The sequence below is a fragment of the Mchenga conophoros genome, linkage group LG18 (assembly GCF_057382185.1).
Source record: "Mchenga conophoros isolate Kocher_MC1m ecotype Shallow Benthic linkage group LG18, M_conophoros_male_GT1.1, whole genome shotgun sequence".
NCBI classification, from domain to species: Eukaryota; Metazoa; Chordata; class Actinopteri; order Cichliformes; family Cichlidae; genus Mchenga; species Mchenga conophoros.
This window is the reverse complement of record NC_140543.1, coordinates 36,138,533-36,155,241: the sequence shown is the minus strand read 5'-3', so window position 1 is coordinate 36,155,241 and position 16,709 is coordinate 36,138,533. Positions and strand designations below refer to the sequence as shown.

The 16,709-nt window shown below is 41.2% G+C and overlaps 1 protein-coding gene across 1 annotated transcript in view; it reads left to right on the top strand.

Annotated features, from left to right (window-relative positions):
- cdh6 (cadherin 6) overlaps window positions 1-5,911 on the top strand; it is a 66,411-nt gene extending 60,500 nt beyond the window's left edge. The window contains exon 12 of the mRNA XM_085255182.1: window positions 4,699-5,911. Within this exon, the coding sequence (XP_085111308.1) occupies window positions 4,699-5,243 (545 nt within the window). The 3' untranslated portion in view covers window positions 5,244-5,911. The remainder of the gene's footprint in view (window positions 1-4,698) is intronic.
- The last annotated feature ends 10,798 nt before the right edge of the window (window positions 5,912-16,709 follow it).

Genomic DNA, 16,709 nt, shown 5'->3' with positions numbered 1-16,709 from the left:
AACAGTTTTTGTTTCTGGATCATTTTAGTTCAGCTTTCCTTTTCTTATATTTCTTTAAGAGTTCAAAATGTGTTCATTACATAAATAAAATGTAATTTTCTCTGTAGCACTTCATGGATTTCATAAGCAACACACCTTAGTTGTTCACACAAAGCATAAAGGTAAAAAAAACAATATATACAGTGTTATCTTCATTTTAGATGTCACAAAGTATTTGCAGCTGTCAGTGTTTTCTTTTGCGTGGAAACCAGCTCCAAATGGCTCTTTGGGTGCTAAAGGTTGCAGACCCCTGTGCTAGAGTGATGATAAAGCTAACAGGAATGAGTCATGGGTCAATTTAAAGTGACAAAAATGAAACAAAATAAACAAAAACTCCTCTGAAAACAGACAGCTACAACAATTAAAGAATGGTGAAAAAGCAGCTGGTGTTCATGGGAAAACTTTCAAAGACTTCAGAAAGCCTGGGGAACTGCTGCCAACCACCACCTTCAAAATGACTCAAGTCTTGCTCCTTGGAAGCCAGATTTTGCACAAGCACACATCCTGAAACCCGCTTGTATGTTTCTTCTTATTCTTTGAGCTCCTTGAAAGAAATAACACGAAACAAATCGTGATTATTGAGTAGAAATCTCCACACTACAGCTGAAAGGAACACCAGGCTTTATGTATAAAAGTGCCAATGACATTTATTGATTTAACTGGTCCCAGAACAGTGTTTCACATTGTTCTAGCCCAGGGGCGTCAAACTCAATTGCACAGGGGGCCAAAACTCAAGGCACACTTTAGGTCGGGGGCCAAACAAGATAAACATTTATTGAAGACACTAAAACTGTTTTTTAAACATAAATATGAATAAAAACAGACAGGAATATTATTCCAGATTAAATAAACTTAAAAAAAATAAACTTTAACTTTAAATATTTTGCTCTTCATAAAAATATATCCTGTCAAAATTATGCAAGTTAGAAATATGAACATGCTGCCAAAACCCCCAGAAAAAGTAAATGAAAGCAAACACAAGGTTGGAGCCGCATGTAGACGGAGCTGGGCGTTGCTGCAGGAGTGGAGCTAATAAACTGTGCGGTCATTCAGTGTCGTACTTTCCCTGAGTGCATCATTACACTGCAGCTGCATCTGAATCTGCACAGGTGCAGCTCAGCAAAGTGCGCTGACTTGGTTCAACATTACTTGGCAACAGGGGAAGTGAGGCAGGCTGCACTGGTGCATTAGTGACAGCTTGAAACGCCTTCACTGCATCATACATGTCCATGAACTGACAGGTTTCCTTGCTGAGCTCAAAAACTCTATTGAGAACTTTTATCCCGACTCAGCCAGCGGAGCTCTGCATGAAGGAATGTGGGCAAACTCTGAATCTATTTCCCACATAAAAGACTGAAACTGACGGTGACTTAAACTTTTAGCTCAGATAAAATGTACGGTCTGCGTCACGGTGATCATTACATGCTCCATTTTTAGGACCACACAGCCTTTCCTGGTGTGTGATGCGGTGATATGCTGATAACTCACCGGTACATTTCTCCTGCATCTTTACTCGCATCCTGCTGACTACTTTTTTCACCGCACAGCACCGGCGCTCCATCTGTTGTAAGTCCAACAAGTTTGTCCCAGGACAGTTTCACGTCGTTACACTTTGACATACGTTTTAAAAAATGTATTTTCTTGTCGTTGTCCCGTGCATCGATTTAATGTTCAATATTTCCTCTCCACGGATGAAGATGGCCAGCTGTGCAGTGTCCATCATGTCTACTTTCATCCACAGCAAGAGAGTATGCAGTGAAGTTTTTGCTTCTTTCACACAACTGTGTTCTTAAATCAGTGGCTGTCTCACAAACCCGATCAGCAATCGTATTTCTGCTCAGGCTCACATTTGCCTAAATCTGCGTTTTGTCTGGACGGAAGACGTCACACAGCTTCATCCTGCAGCTCTTCAGAGTGGTACCGGGCTCATTTGGCTCCTCTGCTACAATAAAACTTGCTTTCACAACAGCTTCACTTTGTGGTTTTGCTCTGATGACAAACGATTCTACTTCCTGTAGTTTCTGCGTTTAGGTTTTTCAGCTTATCCTGACGTTTTGTCTCGTAGTGCCGTCTTAAACTAAATTCCTTAACTACAGCCACATTAGCTCCACTAATAAGACGCACGGTTTACCAGCATATCTGTAAACATATATTCAGCCTCCCACTGGTGCTGAAAGGCTCTGCTTTCAGAATCAACTTTTCTCTCCACCATTGTAAGCGGCTAGCTTCGCAATCCGGTTGTTAAGTGATGACGTGACGAATCCTACTTCCGGGTCTAAAGTAGTCTGCGTTTAATATGGCTTTTGTGTTGTTAACATGTTTAATGTTTTGTATTGTCTTCTATTTGATCTCAAAAAGCTCCTAAAACAGTCAGTGATCCCTGTTGACCTCCCTCGGCTTTTATTACCGCTAATCATTTATTTAAGCTCAGTTTTTAAAACCTTAGGATGTAACTACAGCCCAGCCCATGCAGCAGTATATGAATGACTAACCTCGTATTGTGGATGGATTATCTCAGTTGTTCTCCTGGCTGAAGTTTGGTCCTTTTACAGCATCCTGCCATGCGATTACATTTGTTTCTGACCACCGAGAACACTCACGTTAACTTTTATCCAGTGGAAAAAAAGTTAGCTTGTTTATATTATGCTAACATAGCTGTGTCGCTAGCGGTCACGTAGCACATCATTATATATCAGCTAGCCAAACTTCAGTAACCCTACAAACGTCACTGCTGTTTAGTTTTCTGTCTTCATTTATGCTGGAAGTGATAACAGAGCTGTACGTTTGAATTTGTTTCCAAAACCCCGCAGTCAGGACATGCTATATTGTATTCAGATAGAAGCTAGCGAGCTAACTTCCTGCTAACTTCTAACTCCGTTAAATGTCATAAATTCCGTTTTCATGGATGCCTGGATGTTAAACTCAATTGTTACACCTGGTAGAGCAGAACGCTGATCATTTTATTAAAGATGAAAGACTTTAGACAGTTTTTCAACTCTCAGTAATGCCACAGTGATCGTTTGATATATGGACCTGCAGCGGAGTTTAGACCCAGACACGGCTAGTGACGTCAGACTGAACAACCGGATAACAGAAGTTTGACTTGATTGAGGTGGGAATGTTCCCAGTTAGCCTAGCGGTCAGCAAGGAGGCTGCAGTGCTGCATTATGGGATCTGTAGTTTGTATATTATTAGCGCCTCATATCGCCGGGCCATGCATAACAATAACAGTACATCTATATAAAATGATCTCGCGGGCCGGATATAAATGTACGCCGGGCTTGGATGTGGCCCGCGGGCCTTGACTTTGACACGTGTTCTAGCCCATTTTAACTCTGTGTGAATGATGACAGGTATATCCTGTTTAACTGCTCACTTCCTTGTTTAAATCACACCCAGTGTTGGGAAGGTTACTTTTAAAATGTATTCCATTACAGAATACAGATTACATGCCCCAAAATGTATTCTGTAACGTATTCCGTTACGTTACTCAATGACAGTAACGTATTCTGAATACTTTGGATTACTTAATATATTATCATGCTTTTTACAACAACGTGAATGTACTATTGCTGTGTGATTTATTACTATTACTGAAGGTCCGCGACTCCGAACTGTAGTAAAGGGACCTCTGACTAATAGGGCGGGTCCCTGTCGGCTCGTAGCCGAAAAATAGCTTTACTTTGTTGTCTGGGTCAACTTTTCTTGCAAGAGACAGAGAGAGGCGTTGAAAGATTGCTCCAGAGTTTTCCGGAGGAAAACAGGAACACGGTGTACAGTCGAGTCTTAATAGCTTACTTACAACTGGGCTCGTCAGGCTCTCTTCTTGGCTGCAGTGGTTATTATTATATTTACATGCTTCCAGCTCCCGTTTTTTCTCAATGACAACTCGTACCTTTCCACTCCCCTTTTTCTCCCTCCTTGCGCTCACAGACCCATAATGTGTATGGCAGTGCATTCTCCCTGCAGCACGGACTACACTGCCCATGATGCTACATTCTTTAGAGCTATGCTTGTAGCATTCTGCCTGTTAGCTTAGCACAACAACAACAACAACGAAAAGGCGCTCTCTCACCCAGGAAGCACACAGTCGCAGAGAGAGAGAGAGCGTCGCCATGTAACCATGGCAACCGTAACGCTGCCGCCTGGAACAACAGAACGTAGCTGTCAAACAAAACCCAAACAGTCCTGACCCGCGACAATATGAAACAGGAAAGTACCGCAGTGTAATCCATTTATTTCAACAAAGTAACTGTATTCTGAATACCACCTTTTTAAACGGTAACTGTAACGGAATACAGTTACTCATATTTTGTATTTTAAATACGTAACGGCGGTACATGTATCCCGTTACTCCCCAACACTGATCACACCCAACTGCTTTAGGACTGTGAGAGGCAACAGGGTGCCTACCACATAACAGAGTCTGATTTTACCAGTAGATAAAGGGCTTCATTTGTTCCCAGATCTCAGCAACTATTGTGAACAATGTTCATCATAGGGCATAACAAAGAAACACAAAGTGACCAAAAATGAGATCATTTAATTAAGCAGCAGTGGTCCTTATATCTGTTATCTATGGTGGCTGGTTGTTTAAATTCATGCTCCACTGGGACACGATTATAATCTAATCCTGCATCGTTGTTCTCTTTTCTACAGTGGTTGTGGTTCTATTCACAGCATTAAGACACCAAAGGAAGCAGGAACCTCTTATTATCTCCAAAGAAGATGTCAGGGACAACGTGGTTAGCTACAATGATGAGGGTGGTGGCGAGGAGGACACCCAGGCTTTTGATATTGGCGCCCTGCGACACCCAGCTGCTGCAGCTGCCTCTGATGAGGGTGCTAAACAGAGGCGTGACATCATCCCTACTGATACTCTGCTGTATCCAACAACTCGCCACCCTGCCCCAGCTCCCTCCAGCCTGCTTATGCCTCCAATACGCATGGCTGCACGTGATAATGGGGATGTATGCGAGTTCATCAACCAGAGAGTGATGGAGAATGACTATAGCCCCACAGCGCCACCGTACGACTCACTGGCCACGTATGCCTATGAAGGAGTGGGGTCAGTGGCCGAGTCGCTCAGTTCGCTGGGCTCGGCTTCATCCGAGGCTGAACAGGACTACAACTACCTGAGTGACTGGGGGCCCCGTTTCAGGAAACTAGCTGACCTGTACGAGGCTGAGGACAGTGACTTCTAACAGCTACACCATCTGTGTCAAAGATGAGTTCAGGTGACATTTAGACCATTGCAGATCTGAGGATAGCAACATTCAAGCTACTAAACTGAGAGAGCTGCCTCTTAAAATTGCTTTAAGAAAATATGAGCACTTGAGCACACATAGACTTCATATAGAACCCAACAGATGTGCTGGTAGGTGCGAATGCCTATAAATAAAATTTGAGATCACCAGCTAAGCTTTGATCTGTCCTCACTGCACACCCGTCCAGAAACAGTTTACCAAGTCATTTTCAAAGGTGATAAAAGTCTTAAATCTCTATTTTTGGAATCTTATGTAGAAATGTTAATCAACTATCACAACGGTGAAGCCCAAATATCTTCAGCTCTAATCATAGGAAACTTTCAAAGACACGTGGCAGGCCTAAATGAGGTTTGAGTTCTTTTGCTTTCATTCTTTCTTTCAGCTAAGTGCCCTTCTGCTGCCCTGCAAACAGAACAGTGGACGCCTGTTGGCTGGCTGAGAATGGAGGGGTCGACTTACTCTTACATGATTGTTTGTCTTTTTTGCTTTCTTGTTCTGGTGGCAGAACTGTGGTTGAACTCATTATACTGGAACTATAATCAGTTGCGTCTTTAATTTCTCCAGAGTCTTTTCCTATTACAAAATACAAGTTTATATAACAAAAACAGTTGTCGAGTAATGTTTTCTTTGACAGTATGCTTTATAGTTTCCATCATGTACATGGAGAGTCCATGCCTTCACAGCAGGGGTGTCACTCTTCATGCCGCGATGGAGAGAATGATTGAAATCAAACAAAGCTGCATTCACCATATTTTACATGTAATGTTAAACATCAAATCTCCAGGAAAATAATCATAAAGTATGGCTACAGACAGGTGCGTTCAGCAGTCCTGTATATCTCTCTCAGGAGCTGGTGAAGACTCGGACACTCTTAACATCAAGACACAGTTGAACATAAACCCTGCGTCACCAACTGTATGCTAACACATCCACCATACCAAGAACACTGTAAATAAGATGCCTTGTCCAGTGTGTAGGATACAGGGGAATCTGTTGTCAGAGATGTGAGTGCAGAATGCAAAAATGTGTTTGCATCAGTATAATGTAAAAATATTGATACAAATAGAGAACATAGACAAAGACCTCTTAAATACTCTAGAATTCTGCTTGTGTGATGATCTAGAATGAATGCTGCTGTACAGCACCATAGTGCCGGGGTTACTAATACATGCTCATACGAGTAACCTTATGGTTACGAGTAACTATGGTGCTGTAACCCAGAACTCTTCAGCGTTTTTTTCCTGGAGACTTCCATCACGTTTCGATCAACGACTGTAGAAGGTTTCGATATTCACTGGTGATCACAGCGACAGCAGCCGCTCCTCTGCAGCCTGTATTTGGATTTTAGCCACAAAGCAAACAATGGTAGAAAATCTATAACAGCAGCCTCCTGCAAGCTTCACCTTTAACCACCTCAACCAGATGGAAGTTTCCGACTAACATCTAGTTACCATTTGAAAGCATGTACCAGAAGGAAGCGTGTTGATGTAAATTCTTAACGAACCCATTAGCATGCATTAGCAGAATGCTATTGATTTTGAACAAAAATCACTTATAAGAGTAATGAAAGTACGTGAGTCATTCTGATGTGAACAGAGAATTTAAAATGGGGGCTAATATTTAGAATCAGAGGTAAATAGCAAATTACGCTCCAATTAGTTTAATTGAGAACCATGTTGGGAGCTCCTGCTTCTGCACCCTGACTGAGCTGAAGCCAGTTTCTGTAAAGTGGAACAATCAGGAACTCAAGACTCCAACTTTTCTTTACATGGGCTAAAACAGCAGGGAAACAGCCTTACAGTAACATCAAGAAATTCAACGTAAGTATTTAGCTTGTCACCAAAGTGTCAATGAGACAGCACAAATGAAGGAATTTCACTTTACAGGGTTTGTTAGACTTGTATTCAAATCAATGGTAACAAACTGTTCCAGGTGAATTTGGTTCAAAGGTGAAAAGCAGCCCTGCTTCAGTCAACAAAGCCCTCGTGGGTTTTTTGGTGACTGGTTACCTTGTTTTCAGTTTCATATCTGTTGTCGTCTCCTCTGTAGTTCATAGTTTGATTATGATCAAAATGTTTTTGCCCAAAGGTCTTGTGGCACAGATTTCACCCACTGGTTTTTGTGGATGAGAAAAAGGAAACCAGTTTGCCTCCTTCACTGGTTTATCTGCTTGCTTCTTCAGCTTTTGTTTTTAAATGCTGTAATTAATAGGGGTGCAACGATACACAAAATTCACGGTTCGGTTCGATACAAAAAAATGTTCATGCCTTTTTAATTTGTCATTTATTACAATTATAAATATATATTTTAACTCAAACGTACAGTTTTTAAATTTAATGTTGCTGAAACAACAAAATAATTTAAAAAAAAAATCTATCTGATTGAGGAATCCCTCATCTTTGGAAAAGAGAGTTTATTACAGAGAAATGGCTCTTTCAAAATAAAAGCTGTACTATACGCTTCTTCTGGGCTATATTCTCAGCAGCATATTAAACATATCAGGTCCCCATGAGGAGAATCCTGTGCTAACGGCTGTCTAAATGACTCGGGTAAAGTTTGCAGCATGCGTGCTTGTTGTTTTTGTCTGCTTCCACTTGTCTTTGCACTAGGATGCTGTCGGAGTAAATGTGCAGTCATATTCGTTGTGTTCCCACTAGTGCTGTCAGCGTTAATCTGAAATGACGTTAACGCCACAATACGGCAAATCTCCGTTAACGAGCTACTGCGGATCGCCCCGTGCGTGGGGCTGGACGGCCAACAAGCTAACAAGCTAACTGCGCTAACACACTAGTTCCCACCCATGTAATTGAGCATTGCATGGCACATCCAACATACTGTTTTACTTTAGTCCATGACTCGCTTACCTTCAGGGTCATACGTCACATGAAAACCAAAATAGTTCCAAACGCCAGATCTGAATGAGGGTGGGGGAGGTTCAGTTTGCCATGTTGCAACGAGCTTAGCTTCTGTCTTGCTAGCTTGCGCTGCACTCAGTGGATCTGCGTTCGACAGTGCAGCCTAGGCGGATAAGTCGAACGCAGATCCACTGAGCTCTCAACACAGACAGCATCGTCAGAAGAAAAGTTGATAAAATAAATTAAACATTTTGTATTGTTCGATACATATGCGTACCGAACCGAAAGCACTGTATCGAACGGTTCAATATCGATACGAGTATCGTTGCACCCCTAGTAATTAAGTAAAACTGGGGCAGTGAATTTGTCATTAGCACTAATTAATGAAGCTGAAGGTGAAATCACAACCGCCAACCTCAGTGATACATGTCATGATTTTATATCAGGGGTTTTGTATTGTGTGTCTCACTAAAAGTATTAGTTTGTTCCCGCTGTGTTTCGTGACCCTGCTCTGAAGGCTTAAAACGAAAATGTCCACTTGTTTTTCCTTTGGCTCCGTATATTTACAGGACACGATGATGATATTCTGAGAAGGGAAAAACCTCAAACGCCACCCAGCTTCACTGTCTGAAACTCACTGTGGGCAGTCTACTCTCTGTATACGATGATGTTTTACTGCTTTTTTAATTTGATGAAAATAAACTTTTGTATTGAAGCTTTGGTCTCTGTCTTACACTCCAGTAATTTCGATGCATGATTACTACAGTCGTTTTACTAAACACTGCTCTAATGCAACAGGAAAGTCCTGCTGCAGACATTTCTTCCAAAACATTTCTTCTGGAAAGCAGGACAGCCGCCGTAAGCGGAGAGTCACACCTCAGTGTTTGGACAATTATGACATTTTTGTATTCAGATTTTGAATAAAAGTGGCTGTAACTCCTGAACAGTTTATGCAATACTTTTGTTAGACTTCCTAAATTTAAGCTGAAAGTCTGTACTTTATATATTCTTTAAAATCCACTGAGGTTATCAACTTATGGACAGACTCTGCAATGTTTATAAAAAGTGATTCTAATGAGCATGGATATCAGGAAAGTGATCAGACTCTGATGTAGTGATGGGAGATTTGCTACAGTTTAATGGTGCACAGAGCGCTGTTTCAGGAAGGATGTTCAACAGAGTGGCTTTATTTTAAGCTCTGAGCTGATGAACTCTGAGGACAGCTGGGCTCTGTACGATGAGGCAAGTTCAACCCACCCAGGTTATCTGTTAGCTGTTTCCACAGGAAAAGGAGGCATGGAAACTTTAGGATGTTTCTGGAACTTTTAATTAACTTTTTCTTGTCGCTTCTACAGGCGGTTAAAATGTTCTTGCAACCTGAAGTGTAAACCGCGGTAAAACCCAAACGTCCCACGAATGCACAACACAAGCACTTTACCCTCCTGACAGGGAAACAGAATGGCACGTACCACCTAAATAAATCTGCCATTTCTAAAAGCATATTGGAAAAAGCAGTTACCTTATTTTAACAGCTGAGTGTAACAGAGAGCTTGTGCTACGTCTTTGACGTTTTCACTTTCGCAGAAACAAGAGCAAGCTGGGCTTGCTCTTGTTTTCTTCCCACGCACAGCGGACACTAATGTTTTTGTCACTTTTTATGGAATCAAACTCAAAGTAAGGTCAGTACTTCCACGCTTTAAACGCTGCACGCTCATACTCTCTCCGCACTCGATATATGATCCATTGTTGATCTGCACACAGCTGTTGTCACCAACGTCGCACTCGCTTACGTCACTGTCGTGAGACATTCTCGCAAAAAAAATCATGGTTTTAGTAACGCAGTAACGCAGCGTTCCTACGGGAACTAACGGTAATCTAATTACCGTTTTTGCAATAGTAATCCCTCACTTTACTCGTTACCTGAAAAAAGTAATCAGATTACAGTAACGCTTTACAAGTAACATGTTACTGCCATCTCTGGTCACATCTCACTTTGTGACTGGGCTCCCACATCTGGGTAAAGGAGGTCCCCATCAGCAGCTCAGCTGGGGTCAGACCTGTGGCTGTAGGAAAACAGTAAAGTTTCTGTTCTAGTAAAAATGTTCCTCCACCTTTTTTCAGTGTCTCCACTGCACCATTCTGCCATTGGAAGCAGGCAGGATGTGCTACATCAGTCGGACATCAGTCGTGCCTGGACTGTGATGTTTGGCACGATATGATCTTCCAGACATTTTGAATGTCAGTCCACAAACAGGAGGAACATGTGTGTCATGTGTAGGAGGTGAGGACCCAGAGCAGACAGTCAGGCAGGTTTGCCTTAAACAGAGAATGAGCCGATTTAATGAAGCTGATGACCAGTACATATCATATCTATCTAATAGACTCCAATTCGTGCATGTAAATGGAGAGTCCTCTTCACACACTGAGGTTAATTATGGAGTTCCACAGGGTTCAGTGCTAGGACCAATTCTGTTTACATTATACATGCTTCCCTTAGGCAGTATCATTAGAAGACATAGCATACATTTTCACTGCTATGCAGATGACACCCAGCTCTATCTGTCCATGAAGCCAGATAACACACACCAATTAGTTAAACTGCAGGAATGTCTTAAAGACATAAAGACCTGGATGGCCGCTAACTTTCTGCTTCTTAATTCAGATCAAACTGAGGTTATTGTACTCGGCCCTGAAAAGCTTAGAAATATGGTATCTAAGCAGACTCTTACTCTGGATGGCATTACCTTGGCCTCCAGTAACGCTGTGAGGAACCTTGGAGTCATTTTTGACCAGGACATGTCCTTCAACGCACATATTAAACAAATATGTAAGACTGTGTTCTTCCATTTGCGCAACATCTCTAAAATTAGAAATATCCTGTCTCAGAGTGACGCTGAAAAACTAGTTCATGCATTTATTACTTCCAGGCTGGACTACTGTAATTCATTATTATCAGGATGTCCAAAAAACTCACTGAAAAGCCTTCAGCTAATCCAAAATGCTGCAGCAAGAGTCCTGACAGGGACTAGAAAGAGAGAGCATATTTCTCCTGTTTTGGCTTCCCTTCATTGGCTTCCTGTTAAATCCAGAATTGAATTCAAAATCCTGCTCCTCACATACAAGGTCTTAAATAATCAGGCCCCATCTTATCTTAATGACCTTGTAGTACCATATCACCCTATTAGAGCGCTCCGCTCTCGCTCTGCAGGCCTACTTGTTGTTCCTAGAGTATTTAAAAGTAGAATGGGAGGCAGAGCCTTCAGTTTTCAGGCCCCTCTTCTGTGGAACCAGCTTCCAGTTTGCATTCGGGAGACAGACACTATCTCTACTTTTAAGATTAGGCTTAAAACTTTCCTTTTTTCTAAAGCATATAGTTAGGGCTGGACCAGGTGACCCTGAATCCTCCCTTTGTTATGCTGCAATAGATGTAGGCTGCCGGGGGATTCCCATGATGCATTGAGTTTTTCCTTTCCAGTCACCTTTCTCACTCACTATGTATTAACAGACCTCTCTGCATTGAATCATATCTGTTATTAACCTCTGTCTCTCTTCCACAGCATGTCTTTATCCTGTCTTCCTTCTCTCACCCCAACCGGTCGCAGCAGATGGCCGCCCCTCCCTGAGCCTGGTTCTGCCGGAGGTTTCTTCCTGTTAAAAGGGAGTTTTTCCTTCCCACTGTCGCCAAAGTGCTTGCTCATAGGGGGTCATATGATTGTTGGGTTTTTCTCTGTATCTATGAAGCGCCTTGAGGCGACTTTTGTTGTGATTTGGCGCTATATAAATAAAATTGAATTGAATTGAATACACAAACAACACAGAATAAAAAAGGAAAACTGAAAACTTGATACTGCGAGACATGAGGCCAGTTAAAAAATTCCTGATCCATTTATACATTTTTCCTTTAATACCAATCTGATGCAGCTTGATCAGGAGTCCTTCTTTCCACATCATCACTCTGAGTTACTCTTACTATCAGGATTGTTTGTTAATATGGGTCCTGGGCCCTCAATTTTATTCTATTTTATTGTTTTTCTTAGGTTTTGCTGCTCGTAACTTTGTGCTGTCCACTTTCTGCCATGGCCAAACTCTTTTCCATGTGTGGGACTCATAAAGGTTCATCTTATCTTGTGCTGTGAATCAAGTCAGTTCAATTCAATTCAAATGTTATTTTTAAAATGCCAAACCACAACGAGTTGCCTCCAGGTGCTTTATTTTGTACGATAAAGCTCCGAGAATAATGCAGAGAAAACCCCAACAATCAGACCAAGCACGTGATGACAATAAACTCTGTTTAACAGGAAAAACCTCCACCAGGATCATCTGCTGCGGCCAGTTTGTGGGTGACGGGAGGAACACAAGATAAAAGACTCACTGTGGAAGAGAGACAGAGGTTAATAAGAAATGGTTTAATGCACAGTGTTGTATAAACACAGAGTGAGTAAAAACAATGAGGCTTTGATGCTGTGCCATTTCATGACGTTGGAACAGCTGGATCTCCAGTTTTTACCATGGATGTGTTATTGTAAACTCATGACAGCACCATAAAACAAACAGCATCTCTTACTGGTCTTGCCATTTTGTCATTGTGAAGACCGAAAAAGTAAACACTGGTGTTTTTAATTTTACTGAGGAAAATCCTCAGCATAGTCTTTGCACCAGGTGATACAAGTGCACTTGCAGTATTCTCACTAGAACTCAAAATAGAGTACCGTAACATCATGTTATCATTAGAGATGGCCCGATACCACTTTATGTCTGATACTGATACCGATAAATTTGGATATCTGCCGATACCGATATGAATCTGATATAGTGTATTCTTTGATCAATAAAATAGTTTTTTTTTAAATATCTTGCTGTTTTTGTATAAGTTCATACTCAAGTTAAAAAAAAAAAAAACTAAAGCTATTCTGTTAAACCTGTATGCAAAAAATACACTGCACCTAAAATATTTCATAGTTCAACAATACTGATCAATCTAATAAACTTAAACCTGCTCCATCCTCCCTATTCTGGTATTTTGAAGAGTACTTAGCAGAAATATTAAGCAACCTAACTAATAGGGTTGCAAACTCCCAGCAAAAAGAAAAAAAGGGAACCACGCCCCACCCTCCACCTCATGATGCTTAATCGACGTAATCAACTTTAATTTAATGTATGTGCAAAAAAACTTGGACAGAAATCAATTATTTTTCTACAATAATTAAATAGATTCAATATCTTCGTTCAACAGGATTGCAGACTGCACAGATGGTACCCAAAGGAAAAAGTACTATAGCTTACTAAGTTAAAAATTTGATTTAATAGTTCTGATATATAATAATGGATTTCTATACATTTTATATCAGATTAAAACTTTGGTTGTAAGATTCAGATAATTATTTATTAAAAGCTCGACATGAGAATAAGAAAGAAAAGTATGTCTTTGTGCCCCCTTTCCCTGTTCATGCCCTATCGGCCCCCCTGGCTAAACTTTGCTAGATCCGCCCCTGCACAGTTACAGTCGTCAGCTGTAGAAAAAGATCCTGGTGTAGAAAGTAATATTAAATAAATTCTAACAGCAGCTTATCAAGCTTAAACCTGCTGCTGTTATTTATCTGCTGGGATAGTGAAAACTTCTGTTTACGTTTGTTAGTCACTTGGCTATGATAGTAAAGAGTAGACACTGATGTAGCTGACTGGATCTTCTGGACTGTGTTCAGCACAATATTAATTAGTCATTGTCAATTGTTGATTTGTCCTGTTCTCATTGTATGACAAATTATGATGGCAGTTTGTTAGCTGATTGCATACTATGCATACTCTCTCTCTCTTCATATATATGTGTACCGGGGTGGCGGGGGCGCCAGAGGGAGTGTTTCCCCGAGGGGCACCAAACAGGCTAGGACCTCCACTGGCAAAGGGCCTTTGTGACATTCATTAGTGCCTTCACTGACACACAAAACAAAACAACAACTACACGACAGGCTAACTGTACACTCCACGCCAAACGTCACAAATCTCCCACATCTAAAAACTCTCTGTCTCGCTGTCTTTACCGTCACTCCCAAAACTTTCCCCTCTTCCTAAACAACCAAATCCCACGTGTTGACTTTTTCAAAAATTGGTTGACATGGTCCACTTTTCCACCGATAGAAGACAGGTGGCATTTTTTCTTTCTTTACTGTTGTCGAGCTGTCCTTAGAAAACGCTTAAAACAAAAATCAAAAGTATTTTTTTTTAAAAAGCGTGGCTTATATATATATATATATATATATATATATATATATATATATATATATATATATATATATATATATATCATAACTGTGGATTTACTGGCCTGTAATTAAAATTTAAAAACTTTGAAGTCCGAACTTTCAACATGGGTTGAAAGACTTGGTGTGGCTGCAGCTTGTTGCTGTGTCAGCTTAAATCAATCATGTGATTTGGAGGTGCAGCGTGTCCGTGGACCCCAGAGGGTTAATAACACTCACCTTCCTTCCATTTCCAGAGTGCAACAACTAACCACCTGTGTGAAATCTGAAATTCCTATGGTGTTGTTCAAAATGTGCTCTGGCACAGTCATAGGAATCGCTGGCTACTGAAAACAGGAAAAAAGCCGGTCCTGCTATGGGCTGAACCATTTGTTAATGGTAGAGGGGGGAACACTATGCAATATTTTCAGTTTTAGCATTTATATTCATCATTCACATATATTCAATTATATTTATATTACAGTGTGAATGTGTGTGAATGGGTGGATGACTGAATGTGTAAAGTGCTTTGGGGTCCTTAGGGACTAATTAAAGCGCTATACAAATAAAGGCCCTTTACCATTTATATTCACTGTTAACAGTAACTCCACTCAAAGTGTTAATGCTATCTTATTTTTATAAACAACACTGTCATATACAAAACTAGGGTGGCACGTGGGGTGGCAAGAGATCATTTTAGGGGGGCACTTGCCACCCCATGCCACCCTTCTAGATCTGCCCCTGCTGCGATAGCTTCCTTGGAGATGAAATGCTGGTTTGGTAGCGCTCCAGATGCTCAACTAGACCACCGACAGGCACTCCACAGCCACTCTATCACGTGATGCATACTGCTCCGACGTGCTAAGGTGATGAGCGGCCAGCTTTTGTGATATTTAATGGATCGGATTACATTCTTTTAATCAGAAAATGATGGTTTTGTTTAGAGCTCTGTCTAAACTTTGGTGCATGCAGTTTGAAGCCAAGCACAATTTATTTTAAAGACACATTCAGTTTGTCACTTAAAAAAATGTGTCAAAATTATGAGCTTTTAAATTAAAGGTTCAAAGTGACACTAAGGACATGCTCAGTCCTCCACTCTTGTTAGTGTGGGGTCATTGAAAAGCAGATGTCCTGTAGGCAGTGTTGGGACTAACGCGTTATTAAGTAACGCGTTACAGTAACTACGTTATCATTGTGGCAACGAGCACGGTAACTAGTTATTATGCCAAAATCAGGAACGCGTTACTCGTTACTGGCATTTAGATAGGGTCGTTACTCGTTACTTCGTGTGGTGGCTATCGCGGAGCTTCCACAGATTCAGTAACATTAGCAAGTGGTGGAGGCCAGCAGGTGGATGAAGGAAAAGGGACGCGGCCGCCGGTCCAAGTGTGAACTGAACTTCAGGTAAGAAGTTATGACCTGCAGTCTCTCTGGGTCAGATATGAACCAAGTGTAGGTGGAGTTTATTTTCGTTATTCTGACTTTCTCCGTACTGCGTGCTAGCTAGCATGACGGAGTTTCTATACAGCTGGGTGGTGCTATGAAGTTAATGATGTTGAACTTTATTTTGTTCATAAGTTATTAGAGTTGCCAACCGTCCCGTCTGGTATTCAGAGAAATATTACGCGTTTCTTATTGAGGTGAAAAGGAACAGTTTGTCCCGTAATTCAGCTACAATGAAACAGACACAAAGCTGGAGTTATTCTGTGTTTACGCTGCACAGCTGCCTCTTCTTCTCTCATTCTCTCCCCTCCCTCTCCCGTTTCTACTTCAATCATGAAACTGATCAATGATCAGCTGATCGTCTCTCTCGTTTGTTAATTGTCCACTTTGTGCCAGAAAGAGGAAACCAGCGGATGTCGTGCTAAACAACAGCAGCACATTTAAGCTTGATCAGCTGTTGTTAGAATTTATTTAATATTAATTTCTAGTATCAGCTGATGTTTGCTGGAGCCACAGCTGTAAAGCTGCTGGTCATGATATGGTTTGGATATGTGGTGAGAGGGAAACATGAAGATGAAACCAGGAGATGTCCTTACTGGATCATCAGAGCTGTGATGGAGAAACAGGTTTACCTTTTAGGTGACATGGATGAGTTGAAGTTATGAGCTGTTTCTGAGAGACAAATAACCCCAGGATCCTTTTTTAAGCAGCTGACAGCTGGTAACTGTGCAGGGGCGGGTCTAGCAAAGTGTTGCCAGGGGGGCAGGTAGGGCATTAACAGGGAGAGGGGGGCACAAAGAAATACTTTCTTTCTTATTCTCATTTAAAATGTCTCGCTTTTAAAAAATAATTATCTGAATCTTACAACA